The 17,013-nt window shown below is 38.4% G+C and overlaps 1 protein-coding gene across 1 annotated transcript in view; it reads left to right on the top strand.

Moving 5' to 3' along the window:
* Positions 1-17,013, top strand: part of LOC134527831 (uncharacterized) — a 974,295-nt gene that overhangs the window by 475,895 nt on the left and 481,387 nt on the right. Inside the window, exon 3 of the mRNA XM_063360779.1 lies at positions 6,117-6,258. Coding sequence (XP_063216849.1) covers positions 6,117-6,258 — 142 coding nt within the window. The remainder of the gene's footprint in view (positions 1-6,116; positions 6,259-17,013) is intronic.

Below are 17,013 nucleotides of genomic sequence, written 5' to 3'. Positions count from 1 at the left end.
CTGGAACAACGTGTGAAACAAATGGGCCTCTTCACCAAACAGGCTAATAAAAGTTCCGTCCAAATAAAATTTAGTATGGGAAAATACACAGTTCACTAGGTTTGCCAAAAACCAGTGCAGCACCACGAGGGTAAAAATCAAAATCGCGGCCTCTCTTTACCTTGATTTCTTCTGTATCACAGGGCAATCCATTGCCCTGTCACCCAGCGTGGAGCCTCCATCCCAATACTCTTCGTCGCCCTTTGCCGTCCGGCACACCAGTCCGCACCGTCACATAGCTCTGTCCTCGACGGTCGCTGGCCACACAACACACGCGCGGCCCAGCTGATTTTCACTCCCGGCAAGCCGAATGTCTGACGTCATCAGCCAACCGCCGGGCGCTCGCCAAGTGGTATTTACGTGAAACACAATCGATGTTCTTAAACTCCTAATCGATAGCTACCAAACGGCGTATAACTAATTAACAGAAACAAATATAATTAAATAAATTTACAGATAAATTAACATTAATTAAAAAAGGCGTAAAAATACGTGAAATAAAAAAAAAACCATATAAAACTAGAGACCAGCAACAAAAATAAATTACAAGTAAAAATGTGGCCCTGCCGGCCACAACCTCCGCCTTGAACAAAAAAAAAATTTAAACAGCAAAGAAAATCTTAAAAAACTAAAACGTCAAAAAAAAACCCTTGGACTTGGAGAAAAGGTATTCACAAAAACTTCTAATCTAACAAACCAGCCCAAACTCAAACAAACAAACCAGCAACAAGGAAAACTTGCCTCCAAAGTCCCAGCCAAAAATTTCAACGCTCAAAAAAAAACAAGAGAAGGATTTTCCGACAAGAAACGGAAAAGACAAGCTAAACATCACAAACCCAACAAACGGGATCTAAGAATGCCAAAACAAACAAACAAGCTCCAAAGTCAAATCCGAAACGTATTAGACAAAACCTTCTCTTTCAAAATTATCAAAAACTAAAGATAAAAAAAAAAAAGTCTGACAACCCGGAGTTTGCAAACTAAAGCAAAGAACTATAAAAACTGTAACCACACAGGAAAAAAATCAAAACCATCACAGGTAATCTAAATGACCACTAAAATTCCTGGTGCTGATCCTGCTCCCACTTCTTTTTAAAGCAAAATTTTTCTGAATGACCATTTTTGCCACAAAAACCACAAACAAATTTATTTACCTCCGAAACCGAGCAATCCTTAGCAAAATGCCCTACCTTATTACACTTAAAACAAGTCTTATCACTTTTTTTATTACCCGGCGTTTTAAAACAAACCGGTTTAAAATTGATTTTGCCTTTACACTTATCGAATTCACATTTAGCGTAAAAAATATTATCAACCTGGATAGCCCAAGTGTTGAGTTCCTCCACACTATTAGGTCTGCCAATAAATGCGCATTCGTGTCTGATGGCAGGATTTAGATTTTCCAAAAAAATAGCTACAAAACGGTGATCATCTAACTGCAGACCAAATACATTAACGTGATTTCTAATATCCTGTATAAATTCTAAGGTGCTTTCATTTTCCCGTTGAAAACGGAAAATCAATTCCTTAATTAGATCGTCCTTCACCCTCTTAGGGCACAAATATTCCCACAAATTCTCTTTCACTACCGACCATCCAACAGACTTATTTATACCTGACGTAATCACGTCCCTAGCGATCCCGCTACATTTAGTCGAAATACACCTTAACAATTCTTGCTCATTTTGTAAACAACAATTAGTTTTCAAACTATCTACCCCCAAGCAAAACTTTATTAAATCTCTTGGCCCACCGGAGCATAAAGATAGCAACCTATCCAGTTCCTTAAAAAGTAATTTACTTTGCATAGCAGTATTCAATGAATTTACTTGGCTGATCTCCGAATTCTCCACATTTTCCTCAACAGGTTTTTTCCTCCCTTCTTTAATGTGGGTACTTAATTTCCTGCATAAGGTATCAATGTCATCCTCCAGACCACTCTCTACTCCCGCTGCTTGCAAATTAGCGTAAACCTGTTCTTTGGGAAGTTTATAAATCCAAGAAACTGCCATTATTAAAAAAATCAAAAAAGTCGGCAAAATCGCAAAAGTCCAAAGTCTCTGCCTAGCAGAGTGGCGCGGGTTGTAACCCTTCTTCCCCCTTAATTGGAAGAGGGGTTGCGTCCCCGACTCACTCTGGGCGCGAAGGGAAAAAATAAATATTAAAAAGCTAAACAATATAAATTCCCCACACCACTGCCCAGGGGTCAGGCCAAAAACTTCAAAGGATATAAAAGCAGAGTAACCATTAAACAAACAAGTGGCAAGACTTTGGACGTATGTTATTAAAAAATAGAAATTTGCAAAAATAGTATTTACTATACAAAAGCTGACGTTAATAATGGCAGCATCTTATCCCCATTTGCGATACTAACAATAACCTTTAAAAAATTGTAAAAAAAATAAATACTGATAACAACAAGTATAAAAGTATATAAGGGCGTGAGGCGTGGCCACTATAAAATATCAAAATTTACTGACTGCCCTAATACCAAAAATCAAACAAGACAAACAATACAAATATATAAAAAATTCTACAATAATAATACTGAAGTACAAAAAATTTATTTAAATAAAGTTCTTAAACTCTCAATCAACGGTTTAGTCTTTCTTCAGATGTTCGTAGGTAAAGACTTCCCAAAAAAAAACAAAGTTAATATCCTAGGCGTGCGCTGGCTTCCTGACCTTCCTCACCAACTCCAGAGTCTAATGCCACGCCGGGCCATAGGTACGAATTCACAAAGGCGTGAACGCTGATCAAAAAAAAATATTATCTTATTGTTAAGGGAAATGTAACAAAAACTCTTCACGTAACATAACTATGTTACCACAGAAGTATTTATCATCTACTTCAAACAAAGTCTTACTTCTTTATTAACTTGCCAATGATTTCATAAAAACGTAGAATGGCCGCACCAACCAACATCAGGCTGCGCATGTTGTCCAATACCGATCGCATACATTTTATAATACTGCACAAGCTGATTATATTAGCTAAATGCAACTTTAAGTATGCAAATTCCGAAGACAAAGTCTCAAAAACAAATTGCAAAATGTTCTTTTCTTCCAAACTTATACTTTCATTACAACTACAGGCAAACGGGCGACCTTGTTAAAAAATCCCACACTGGAACAACGTGTGAAACAAATGGGCCTCTTCACCAAACAGGCTAATAAAAGTTCCGTCCAAATAAAATTTAGTATGGGAAAATACACAGTTCACTAGGTTTGCCAAAAACCAGTGCAGCACCACGAGGGTAAAAATCAAAATCGCGGCCTCTCTTTACCTTGATTTCTTCTGTATCACAGGGCAATCCATTGCCCTGTCACCCAGCGTGGAGCCTCCATCCCAATACTCTTCGTCGCCCGTTGCCGTCCGGCACACCAGTCCGCACCGTCACATAGCTCTGTCCTCGACGGTCGCTGGCCACACAACACACGCGCGGCCCAGCTGATTTTCACTCCCGGCAAGCCGAATGTCTGACGTCATCAGCCAACCGCCGGGCGCTCGCCAAGTGGTATTTACGTGAAACACAATCGATGTTCTTAAACTCCTAATCGATAGCTACCAAACGGCGTATAACTAATTAACAGAAACAAATATAATTAAATAAATTTACAGATAAATTAACATTAATTAAAAAAGGCGTAAAAATACGTGAAATAAAAAAAAACATATAAAACTAGAGACCAGCAACAAAAATAAATTACAAGTAAAAATGTGGCCCTGCCGGCCACACTGTGATACGATAAAGCTTTGGTCGGGCGTTTCTAATTGGCCCAGAGTCATCCAGGTGAGTTGTGAGCCAATAGCAGAGGCAGCACCGAGGTGTAACTATTTGTATTTTAGCCTGTCGCGAAATGAACCCGCGAATTTTTCCTATCCCTACTTATACGGCCCGGCTTCCGCACTGAATGGCTGTGTGGGTCTGTACCTGAAAGGATCTCGACCAATTACGAAACACGGTCGATGCTTCAGTGTTGAACATACGACTAGTCTTGAAATCTCATTACGGAAATTACAGACCGTAAAGCCTCCGCCTACCCGGGCACACACAAGGTGTACGGAAAGAGCTTCAGGAAAAACAACGAGATTTGGAAACTACGCAAGATATCCTAGTGGGGTATGTTTAGGAAAAGCATTTTAGGAATTGGTTGAGGATCAAAAAGTAGTTTCGTTTCCGGATGAATTATTTAAAGGGTATTTTTAGAAGGATTAATATGGCTGAAAGTCGTGTTTTCAGAGTAATATTTAGGCATTAAAAACCAGTACCAATAACAAGAATTATTCTTGAAGGCACTTAAGGGACTTGCATTACGGTCACCGCTCAAATTTCACAGTTTTACTACGCACGGCGAGAAGACTGCGCGCCAGTGTTCAGATCCTTGCGCTTAGGGGCGATACCGCGCTAAGAGTACCAGCGAGCGTCGCGCTTATCATCCCGCCTCACTAACACAGATAGGCGGGCCCCTTCAACGTGTTATAATTTTTCGACATAATGCTATTTGTGTTTGAAAAATGCCACTCACGTTGCACTGGTGCGGAAACGGAGCAGCGACTGCGCGCGCTGCTCGAGAAGGGGGGGGGGGGGGGGGGCGCTGAAGATGGCCACGACGAAACAAGATCAATACGACGAGAGCCCTCCCCTCTCCCGCCAAGAGAGGCTGCACGGCGCGGAGAGGGGGCAGAAGAAGGGGCGGCCACCCCTTGCCTGTGCGATATTGGATTCCCGGAGCTTGAATAAACAACCCGCTCGGCAGATCTGGAGGAGGGATGTTGCCCCCACGTGATGGGTGGGAAGAGGAAGAGGCATCGGCAAACAACACGACGGAACACGACCGACAATCGGAACGGAGCCAGTGCAGCATGTCGCAGGAAGAAGACACCACTCTTGCTTTGTAATAACCGATGCCCCGCAATACGGAGACCACTTGATGCTCGTCGCTCGCCGGCTGGGCCTCGCGTGTTGGAGCCCGGGTGGCCGCTCGTGCGTCAGGCGATCTGCCCGGGCCTTGTCACTGCATGCACACGTCTAGTCGTCCGTCTCGGTACACAGGTACCGTGTCTGCTGTCAACACTCCACTCACGGAATGTTTGTCCGGAAGCCAGCGCGTTAAAGATGGCCAAGCCAAATAAGACAATGGCTTCACTTGCAGGCTGCTGCCGATTACAAGGGGGAAACCGTCAGCTTAGGCTTTTCTTGATGCAGTCTAAGCGGTACATATCGCGATGAATACCTATCTGCCCACTTATTATGGGGCACATCAAATATTTTAGGAATTTATGTTCATTGTACATAGTGTCCATAAAAGAGTGCCTTTGTTACAAATTTTGATAGTATCAACTGTAAGCGTTGTAGAGTTTTGGTTCAAGGTCACAACTAAAGAGTAACTCAAAAAGTTTTAGAAAAGCGCATGCGCGAATACGGCTTTGTTGTTTTCCCGCTTGCAGTGCCACCTATGGAAAATGGTGACTTCTGAGCGTAAAGCGTTTTGTGTTCTGCAAGAGTTCTTGCTACGAATGAATCTGTAATTTCAGTTCAACGTGCGTTTCATTTAAAGTTTAATTGTCGAAGTCCACGACCGTTGAATTGGTCGTAATAGTCGAGACGACAGAGCTCTTTTCTCTCGCCTCCACGTTCACCTGACATAAGACGATGCAATTTTTTTTTCCTTTGGGGCTTTATAAAAGATCGTGTCTGCGTTCTGCCGCTATCTAATGATTTGCCAGAGTTGAGACACAGAATTGAATAAGCTGTTCCCTTCCATTACTCAGGAACAAAAGTGTGGGAATAATTGGACTTTAGTTAGGTTATGTGCCGTATATCTAAAGGTACACATATTAGAAATTTATAAGAAAAAACTAGGTTGGTTTACAGTCAATTTAATGTATGATTTGTTTTAAATAGTCTAAATAAAACTGTTATAATGTACAATTGAAACCGAGACAGTCTGTATACAACTTCCATTGTTTTGTTAGTACATTCTGTTGTAGCAGTACGTCGTCTCAAATTTGACGATCCTCAGAAGTAGTCCCAGTGGTCTGCGTGTGAACAGTGTTTGTTGGTGTTGTTGCAGGCGGCTGTCTGTTCCCCAGCCAGTGGTCGGGCCGCTGGTTCCAGTCCGGGGTGCCGCACCTCATAGCCATCAACACCAGCGTGATGGAGACCAAGGGCCAGTGCGTGGAGAACCTCAACGACAAGTACATCATCGAGGACAAGTGAGTGGCGCCCTTCATCACTACTCGTCTCCCGTCGCAACATACGTAGCCACTGTTCACGAAAAACAATTAAGAACACTCTGAGGGCAGACGGGAAGTTTTGTACCTTATTTCTTTTTTTTAAACTGTATGTTGAGGAAAGTAGACATGCTTATATCGCGTGTTTTCATAAAAAAATATCTATTATTTATGAAATACCCAGAACAGATTCTTGAAAGCACTTAAAGGATTTGCACTACACAATTATCGTCATTTATCCGCCATTTAATGTCATGGTCACCACGTGCCCTACGCACGTCGAGAAGACCGCGCGCCGGTCCACAGCCTTTAGGTTATAGGCAACACCGCTCTAGAAGCACCAGCTAGTACCGCCTCACTGACACAGATCCACCCCTTATTTAAAGGTTTGTAAGTATATTTTGTATTATTGTTTGACTATGTTAATGACATGTTACACGCCACGCACTCTTTAAGCGAGGGTTTTACCAAGCATAATCAGGTTTTCTACACGATTGTAACGGTGAACTTCCACAGCGCAAGCCAATCAAATACTGCCGTTGTTTTCCCTGGTTGCCTAGGTCGTCGCCAGAGTGATGAAAGTGATATCACAATGATGCCAACCTCCAGACACAGCTACCTGTAATCACATTTATGCGTATTACAAAACACGCGTAAAACATACCGTGTGATAAAGTTTACGCCAAATATTACATTGTACATAATAATTAACACCCTCCTCTCTATAACAATCGAGTTAATTCAGCCACTAATTTTTTTTTAAATATTTCATAGGTTCACAAACCACTTACCTATTATTTAATTTGGTAAGATAGGTAAGCTTTGGTAAGAAACACACACAATGAAATTTTTTTTTGTAAAACTACATATACAAACTTTTAGTAATTTTACATTTTGTAGCATAATTTTTTAAAAAGAAGTACTGTTTTTTGTAATTGTACACTTATGTTCCTAGAAACAAATTGTTCTGCAGGCTTCGTTTAAAATACATAAATGTAAATATTTTATTTTAATGACTTATGTGTTAAATAACACATATATTTAAAATTACACATAGGTGTGTTAATGTAATCGACGCCCTATTTTTTGTCAGTACACTGTAGTTGTACGTATACACTTACGTCATAACATGCACGTGCATATCATTTGTCATAATAAATTTACAACGACCAAGAAACTAGAAAATATAATTAGTTTCACTATTCATACTGACGAAAATTCATTTAATTTACATAGGTAACGAAAGTCGTACTTCTATTTCTTCGTGATTGTAATTGTGAACGATGGTCGTGAGGTTAAGTTAAGATGCTTTACTAATAAGCTGGAGTTTGTGAGCTATTCTCCGCTAGATCACTGAGAATATAGGATGTAATAACTTGGTAATGAAAAGGTGATAATATTAAAATTAAATCAAAACCATACATTGTTAAATAACAGTCATAAGAGCAAAGTGTAAATTATTTTTGAAAGTAGTGCAAATTAACATTTTAGTAAATGCAGTAAATTATTCAATACAATACTATTAACTGAGGGTTGTAATAAGCATATATTTAAACATTTATATAACACGGAGTATAAATACATAAACAGGTATGGCATATGAACCAAACCACAGCAGTTGTTATTTTACACTAAATATATGTGTCAGCAGAGTCTCCAGCGATGTTATTGTAATTTGATACCTACAATTTTTGGTATATTTTTACTCTTAAGTAAAATTAATTTTAGTAAAATTATCCAATTTTTTGCAGAGTATTTATACGCACATCACTCAAAAGTTTACTTTTTTTTGGGATATTGTTCTTATTAAAATACTCTTACTGTCTAGTGTTAAATTTCATTTAGAGAACGTCTTATATATCACTAAAAAAATCTCTGATTTTCACTCAAAAACATTTTTAAAATTTGTACTTCACACTTTGCTTTTTAAAATTGCCTTGAAAAATAACATATTATTAGGTTCTTAAATGCACTATTGTTTAGAATAGAGTACGTACTTTGTACATAGTATAAAACGGAGGGATGTGAGTTTATAAAAAAATACTTTTTTATAATAAACTTTGACCCACCGCACTCTAAATATGAAACGTCATTAATCGTTCGATCAGCGGAAATTAGTATTAGAACTATTTATCAGAGACACTACCATATCGTGGTGTATTCTACCTCCAGGCTAGGCTCCACAGTGCTGTACGCACTGGAGGGATTGTAGTTTGTTCATTGACTGTGCTTGTGTCAGACATCTCCTTCTCTCGCTGACCCTCACGGGATTGACACCACTGGTGGTTACAGGTCTGCTAGCGCGAGTCAGAGTAACTATGGTACATTATCAGTAGAATTAAAACACACGGAGGTTTGTAGGATCCAACTGATGCATTTTCAGGTTATTTATCTTCAGGGATAACCTCTAATAATCATTGACATGTAATGCTAGGTCAATAAATTTATATGATATAGACAAATGCTCATGCTGTTTTAGCAACCCAGTAACTGTGCCGCAGATATTGTATTCGTTTCAGTCTTTGTTGTCTTGCAATGCTGTTGTGCCAAGTATTTTTGGGTAGGTTGCAATTTCGGCACTTGAGGCTGAATGCTATCTGACAGCTCTTCAAAGTGACGTAAGAAACACCACTTCGTGCATGGAGCCCAGGACTCTTTGTCACTGTGTCAAAAGAGTCTTATACATGCCTTGTGACTGTGGCAGTTTTGTTTTTAATGGAAATATCGCAGGTTAGAAGTTCAGTGGGATAAATTTTACAATATCTGGGGAAGAGAGAGAAAAGTCAGCGCTGTTACTTTCAAGGAATTCGCCGGACATTCCTTGTTCTTGAGACATACGGGGCACGCCATATAGAGTGTCGCCTTACATCCCCCATGCGCCCCCTCCCCTTCCTCTCCGCTGTTAGACATCTCTCTTCTGTCTCTCTTGCTGTTCCGGTTGAGACGTACGACCGACCGTTAGGAGTCGATGACGTGGTGTACGAGCGGGAGGGGCAGAGGGGCAGTGGGCCCCCGCCGGGCGAGCCTTCCGGGCCTTCCGCAAGATTTGAGGCGACGAATGTGTCGCTCCGTTCGCTGTCGGAAACGAGCGAGAAGGAAGTGTTTGTGTAGGGGGGTGGGTGGAAGAGTTGTGTCATGGGAGAGGAGGGACGCTTACAAACCCCCCTCCCCCCTCCACCCCCCATCGTCATGGCTGTGGAATGATATCGCCTACGATTTTGGGAATGTTTCTGCGCCTGCGCGTCTCGAATATAAATATTTCACGCTTCCTTTTGGTTGGAGCGCCTCCCTAGTCCGCATTCCAGTTTCTGCTGACAGCGCACAGGTTACTAGGCGGTAGGACGCCACTAGCCAGCCGGCCATCTTTTGTGGCGTGACGCCTGCTACATAGTGCTGTCGGCAGCCTGGACTAAATGTATGTTGTGTACCGATTCTTGACATTATCATCATCGTCTTTTTTTTTTTTTTGCATTATTTACACAAATACGTTTTGTTATACAGAAAAGTATAATGCAAATGCTAGATTGTTTGTTAGTGCTAAGAATGCTCTTTATGTATACAAGCAGTATTATTAAAATATGTACCATTATATGAAAAAAAAAAAGTGAATGAGTCTTTCCTTACTCGCCTGTGATATGTAAACATTTAACCTAGGTAACGAGCAAATTTATGTTTTCATGTTGCAAATAAACTTATAATACGAAACTCGGACATTAAATTTAACTTAGAATTCCTTAAAATAATTCATATTATACCTTAATTTACTAACCAGGAAAATTGTGTTGGAACACAGATGGCGTCAAAGGTATTAAACTTTTGTTGGTTCTCTAAAGCACTACGAACGCGGCGATATCTTTAAAGTATTTTTCAAACTAAAAGTTGCAGGCCAATAGATACATTAAAACAAAATTTACCTGAAACATATAAAAACACTTATAACTCTAAGTGGATGTGTACTTATTTTTGCTTAAACGATAGAAATCAGTCTGTAAATACTTACAACACACAAACCTCATTGAGTCGAACTAACATTTAATATTTAACAGTAAAAATTTAATCACGAAATTCCTTTAGCCAACGTGGTGTCGAATATATGTAGGCTAACAATTTTTCTTCTGTGTTCGTCAGTGCTATCGTCGTTGTGTTATCCATAATACTTGTTAACATTCATCGTTGTGTTTATATGTTTTCTGCTTTGTCCAGGTTTGTTGTCTGCCTGCTTTTAATCTGTCTCGTCGTTGTTAGCCAGCCCTCTGTGTTCGTCTGTGTTGTTATATTATTTTTTCCATGACTAAGATCCTTCGACGTATGTCTTGTGCTGTATGCTATTTATATGTTGAACATTTTTTGTCCGTGCTGTCGTCGTTGTGTTGTCCTTAATACTTGTTTAATTTCATCGTTGGTTCCGTTTGTCCGGCTTAAGCTGATTCAGTCTTGTTTACTTTGAATTTTTTATCTTTATGTTTCTATTTTTTTTTTTCATTACAAACAGTGCAGAACAGCAATAGCATATATATGGGCACATAAAGAGTTCTTTGAAAATTCCACTGTGAGGATGAACTGGCTTACGATTTGCTCTCAGAACATCCGAAATCATCTGATGTCGAGAAGGACTATTACATGGAATTTAATGCAGAACATATTTAAAACCACCAGCAGAGAAATGTGTAACACTCACTACACTGAAACATGGACATGCACAGTGCCACTAGGTGTAGCAACACACCAGCCGCGCCCACTGAGACACGCGGCGTGGACCAGTGATGGCCAGCTACACTTCTCGAGGGCCAGGTGTCGTTTCTGAAAGTAATGCGAAGGTCAGACAATATTAATTAATATTTAATTTCTTACAAACTTATTTTGGGCCTTAAAATGTTCTGTGCGGTGACCAATAAACGCAATATCTGCCATTTGATTAATAATATTCAAGAATTATTTTTAAATAGCAATTATATTACCTTTTTTGAACGAATTGCCGCAACATACTTTATATTGAGTTTTTCCTCACGAAGTAATTTTAAAGTATAAATAAAGCACATGCGATGTTTTTCACAGCCGCCCACTAGTGGTGGAGGGGTTACACACCTCTCGCGCACCCAGGGCTCGTTGGTTCGTTTCCTATCCCGGGGGCGTTCTTTATGTCAGTTTAGTCCATAAGCCTATCCCGATAGACCTTTCTGCGCAAAACTGGAGGACATAATAAGCCATGGAAGTAAATAAGTAAATAATTTATGTAACATATGTTACAACAGATTTTTTATTTGACTCTCTGTTTGATTGACATGCATACCCAGACTCGCTTAGTATCATTTTTTGAAGGGTTGCATCATCGGGGTCGAAACAAATTATCACTTGTACCTGGGAGTGAAAGGGAAGTATTGCTCCGCGTGAAAATTTTCAAGACTCGATTACCAAAAAAATGAAACAACTTTGTTTTAAAAATTACAGTGGTGCTATCCCAGTAATAAAACAAACTATAATAATTATAGTAGACGGGTTTTGCATGAGTATTCAGCAGCACGGGTTAAAATACAATTTTTACATTGGAAGGGAAGATTCTAGTTTACGTCAGAATTAAACAGCGAGTTCCTTACGGAAGGGAAGCCGTAAAAGTTGAGTGTGCAAACCACATTGTAAAAAAACTGTCGAAACCATTTGCACACAATTTCAAGAAATATGTCATTTCCACCTTCTGTGCAACTTTTACTTGACTCAAGAACAGTAAGATTAAAATTCGGCACTAGAAAAGTAATCGAAAGCGATGGAAAATCTGCTGTTGGCACATCTGTGATCCAACTGAAACAGGACATAAAACTATGGACTTACCATGCATTCGGTCGTCGTCATGAAAAGAGTCGAGGATTATGGAAGCCATTGAAAAGGCCGTTGATTCCATGGTGATGAAAGCTGATAGACTCGTACTGAACAAAACTACATATCAAGCTGAGCGATAAATGAGTATGGTAGCTAAGTTTTCAGATGCAAAACAGGGTAAACTTTGCCAAAAAAAAAAAGGGTCTTATCACGAACTCTACATGGGGGCTGGACCGGCCCATGTCAGTGGTCCTATTTGGCACTGCAGCCCATGGAAAACAAATTTGGTCAAAGTCCAGGAAAGCACTTCACGAAGATGGCACTCCAAAGAAAAAGAGACGATCGAACAACACTTCTGGCACTAATTTGGAGTATGGTCCAAATGCTGAGGACATTTTATTTTCTGAGGACGTGTTAAGTCCTAAAGAACTTGGTACAAAGTTAATCCTAGAAAACCTGAACCGGAACGTAACAACATTACAACATATTCGTGAGTTGGGAAAGAAGTACTGTTGTTCAACACGAGAACACTAAATGGAGGGATGCTCGTATGAACAGACTTACATCATCTAATTTAGATTCTGTGGTATAAAAAAAAACCACGTACATCCTGCCACTGTCCGGTAAAATCAATTTTATATCACAGGTAGCTAAATTCCAAGGCCATTCAATCTGGACGAGTGAACGAAAATGTGGCAAAGAATGTGCATTCCAAACTAAAAAACGTCTAAGTCGAAGATTGTGCCTTTTTTTGTACACCCATGCTTTCCATTTTATGGAGTATCTTCGGATGGACTAATGGCGGACTGTGTTTAAAGTGTGTCTAGAAGAAAAACTTTGGGCAGTTGCGTCTAAATAAAACCCACATTTTTTTTTTCAGATTCAAGGGAAACTTGCCGTTCGCAATAGAAAATATTGTGACTTTGTAGTTTATACAAAAAATGACTTCCATGTTGAAAGAATTATGTAAATAATTATGTTTGACAAAGAAATTTGTGAGAAATACATGTTTCCAAAGCTACAACCATTTTTTGAGGAACGCTTGCTTCCGAGATAGCAGATCCATTAATTTCACGAGGCCTAACGACGTGAGATCCTAACTTTAAAAAGGAAGCTCAAGAAACACGATAGAAAAACACGAAAGGGATTACGTCAGTCATGGCTTCCTAATTTTACTTGAGTTTTATGCATTTGTTCTTCAATTTTTAACACTTTTACACGGACGTCATAGCAATAAGATATTTTTAAAAAATAATTCTGGATATTAAGCACATATTATGTTTACGTGTAAATTAAATTAGAAGTTTCTAATTTATATACATACATTTTTGTACTAAAAGTAATTTATGTGTATCGTAGCATTCAATGAGCAAGAAAAACTATAATTTACCTGTTTAAAAACGTATGCCAATAAGTTAATTTAAATCTTATTGTTTGGTTATGCTGATTTCTATGTATTTAATGTATACATTTTTTTAATGGTATGTATTTGTTTTATTTTTAAATGATGTCATTCCAACGGTATCATAAATGTGCATACATATAAACTATTTGTTAGCTCTCTGTGAAATTACAGAAAAATAATTTCTTGTCGGAGAATCATTGTTTATTACAGCATATAATTTTGTGTGTTATATGTTCCTGTACATTTCCGGAAGTATTTGAGGTATTACTTTACTAAAGTGGTCATTACAAATTAAAGTGGTTACTCAATTAACGAGAGCATGTTGTGTGTGTGTTTTTTTAATTGATAAGAGTTACAAAATTTGATATTCTTTTAATTTTTTTTGTTTTTAGTTTTTGCCGTGAATATATATCTAAATACGAACAGAATCATACCTGAGCCGAGATTTTAGCTCAGAACCTCTCGCAATATAAGCCAAAATACACTTCAAGTGGTATCTAAATTTTTAGATCAATAAATTGAGGCAGCGCAAGTTTCCGTAGTTGACAATTCGTTTTAATTGAAAACTTACTTAAGATAACGTATGCGCAAGTAACGTGCACGGCATGCGCAGACAGCGGCTCCCGGTGGAGTGCAGCCAAGAACTGTGTCCGGCCGAGAGGATGAACAGCCGGTGGCGGGAGGCGGGGGCCGGTGCGCTGTCGCAGCGGCCAGCGCGCGACCGACGACTTGGCAACGCCGCGCGCGGGGTGAGCGTCATGCGAGCCAGACGCCCGCGCTCTCCACTGGGTGACGAGCGAGATAACATGGGCTCTTGCATTCCGTTAACCACATTTACAATGTTTTGCTACATACTAAAATTATTCTTGTGGATTCATGTTCGAAGTGAGTGAACTTATTACCCGGAAATTTACGAATACAACTATAAATTTACGAAACTTCCTGAATAATTTTTAAACAGCGGTGTTCTTCATTTATTAAGGTGAAAATTTTAACAGTTTGCAGAGAAAAAATATTTTCTGTACTTTCTCAAAAGATTCTTTTGGAAACCTGTTGCCAAGGAATGGTTTGTAATACTACATGAAAGATATTGTAGTTTGTACAACACATGGCTATGGTTATCTTTGCATGTAAGAAAAATGATTTTTTTCTTACGAAAATAGGCATATAACTTTTTATTTTAATTGATGTTTCAGTCAAGTATAATTTATTTGGTAAATATGTAGTGTACGGATTAGCGCAAAAAAAAATCGTAAAAATATGAAATAACTTTCATTATATGCTCCTTTACGTCCTCTTTTCATAACCGCCTGCGGAGATAAGAAATTCCAAATACTTATGGAGATATCGAATTTTTTAATTGCCATATTTGGGCGAAATTTGTTAAAAAAAATTTAAATTCCGAAAATACTTTTATTTTGTGCTCTTTAACTTCCTCTTTTCATTAAACCCGGCGGAGATGATAAATTCCAAATACTTTAGGAGATATTGAATTTTTTATTTTATATCCTGTGCACTTGTGCGGCGTTAATTGTTGCTTGTTTACAAGTATGATTTTTTTATTTTGCGACGTACGTGAAACCTAAGATGCACATAAAGTTCTGCCATCCCCGATTACACCCGAACAATTCACCTTCGGCCAACCTCGGGTTTATTTATTGCGCAAAAATAAAACAAATCCCGAAGTTGGCTGAAGGTGAATTGTTCGGGTGTAATCGGGAATGGCAGAACTTTATGTGTATCTTAGATCTCCCACGTAAACGACTACATCATGTAAAAAGATAATTACGTGAGTTCCGTCGGTGGTCGTCTGTTCATCCTTTGTCCCGGTTTGTTAGGTCAGGTCAGCTACATTATAAATACTTTAAAACTAAACAACCATTAAAATTAATTTTATTATTTTTAATTTCCGTTCAGTTTTAAAGTATTTATAATGTAGCTGACCTGACCTAATCTACCTTTGTCCCGTTTTGTTAGGTCAGGTCAGTTACATTATAAATACTTAAAACTATACAAGTAAAATTAATTGATATTATTTTTAATTTCCGTTTATTTTGAAGTATTTATAATGTAACTAACCTTACCTAATGGAAAATTTCTGTTATTTAGGCATTCACGCGCACACGGCAAAATATAAAATGGCGACGGTCGAATGATTACGTACGTCTTGTATTGCAAAATAAGAACGGCGATATCTCCAAAAGTAATTGGAATTTTTTATCTCCGCAGGCGGTTATGAAAAGAGGACGTAAAAGAGCATATAATGAAAGTTATTTCATATTTTTACGATTTTTTTGGCGCTAATCCGTACACTACATATTTACCATTTATTTTAACCATGGGAAAATCAATCATTAAATAATTAATTCAACTTAATTCTGTTTAATTATTCTCTTTCATTTGCACAGCTAATACTAGAAGGTTATTCAGTGAACGGTCCACAAATAACTTCAACTATTCGAGGTACTGGTAGAACACAAAGCATTAATTCCGGGGCAATAATCCGAACCCAGTATTACTGAGAACACGTTTTTGTTGTGATACAGTTGTTTTCATGTAAATGTACAAATTTACACATATTATTAATTTTACATGAATATTTCTGTTCCATTTACAAAACTAAATGACTGCGTTTACTTACGTACGCGCGTTAGAAGTATACTTGATATAATAAAAAATTAACTTTAATTTTAAAAATAAATATTTAATAAAAATAAAATATTTAGAGAACTGGAGTGAAACTATAAATACGGTTGGTAAATTATAAATTCAATCGAATTTAAAAAAATAAATAATCAGTATTCAATATTAATATAAACACGTGCATACAATTAATTATATAATCTAGTAAAGTTATTGAAATAAATTAATAATGAATATTAATAAATATTTTTAATGTTTATTCTAATTAATGTTTAGTTATATATCAAATAATAATGTAATGTATCATTTATTATGTGAATAAATTATAGGCCTACATACGGGAACATATACTCGCTTATTTCAATACATTTGGAAAAGCTAATAAACACAATTTCTATGAATAATATCCACAGAAAATATTTTTTTTAGTCATATGGACCAGTATTCAATATCAATCACTATAAGTATATAATTTAAAAGCACACATATAATGTTTATTTGTATGAAGCCTTTTATCATCCTGTCAATTTTGGTTGCATGGTGCGCGCGCAGCGTAAAAATTAATTTTCATCATATTTTCTTCTCGTAACGCAGCTGAAGAAGTAGGTAATAAAGAGTGTGTATTGGCGGGCGGGTCGCGCGGGAGGGACTGTGAAGCGCCCGGCTTCCCCCGCAGTCGCGGCCAGGCATCCATCACGCCCGGGCCCGCTATTGTTCGCCGGCGCCGCCAAACACCCTCGCGGTTATCAGACAAAAGTGTCGCGGCGCCCTAATGGACCCGCCGCGGTCATTCGTCCGAGCCCGCCGGCAGATAACGCCGGAGAGAGCAGGCAGATCGCTGGAGCGTCACAGCTGCACTGTTAGCAGTTTGACAT

The sequence above is a fragment of the Bacillus rossius genome, chromosome 1 (genome assembly GCF_032445375.1).
Source record: "Bacillus rossius redtenbacheri isolate Brsri chromosome 1, Brsri_v3, whole genome shotgun sequence".
Lineage (NCBI taxonomy): Eukaryota > Metazoa > Arthropoda > Insecta > Phasmatodea > Bacillidae > Bacillus > Bacillus rossius.
This window is presented reverse-complemented; position numbering and strand designations above follow the sequence as displayed.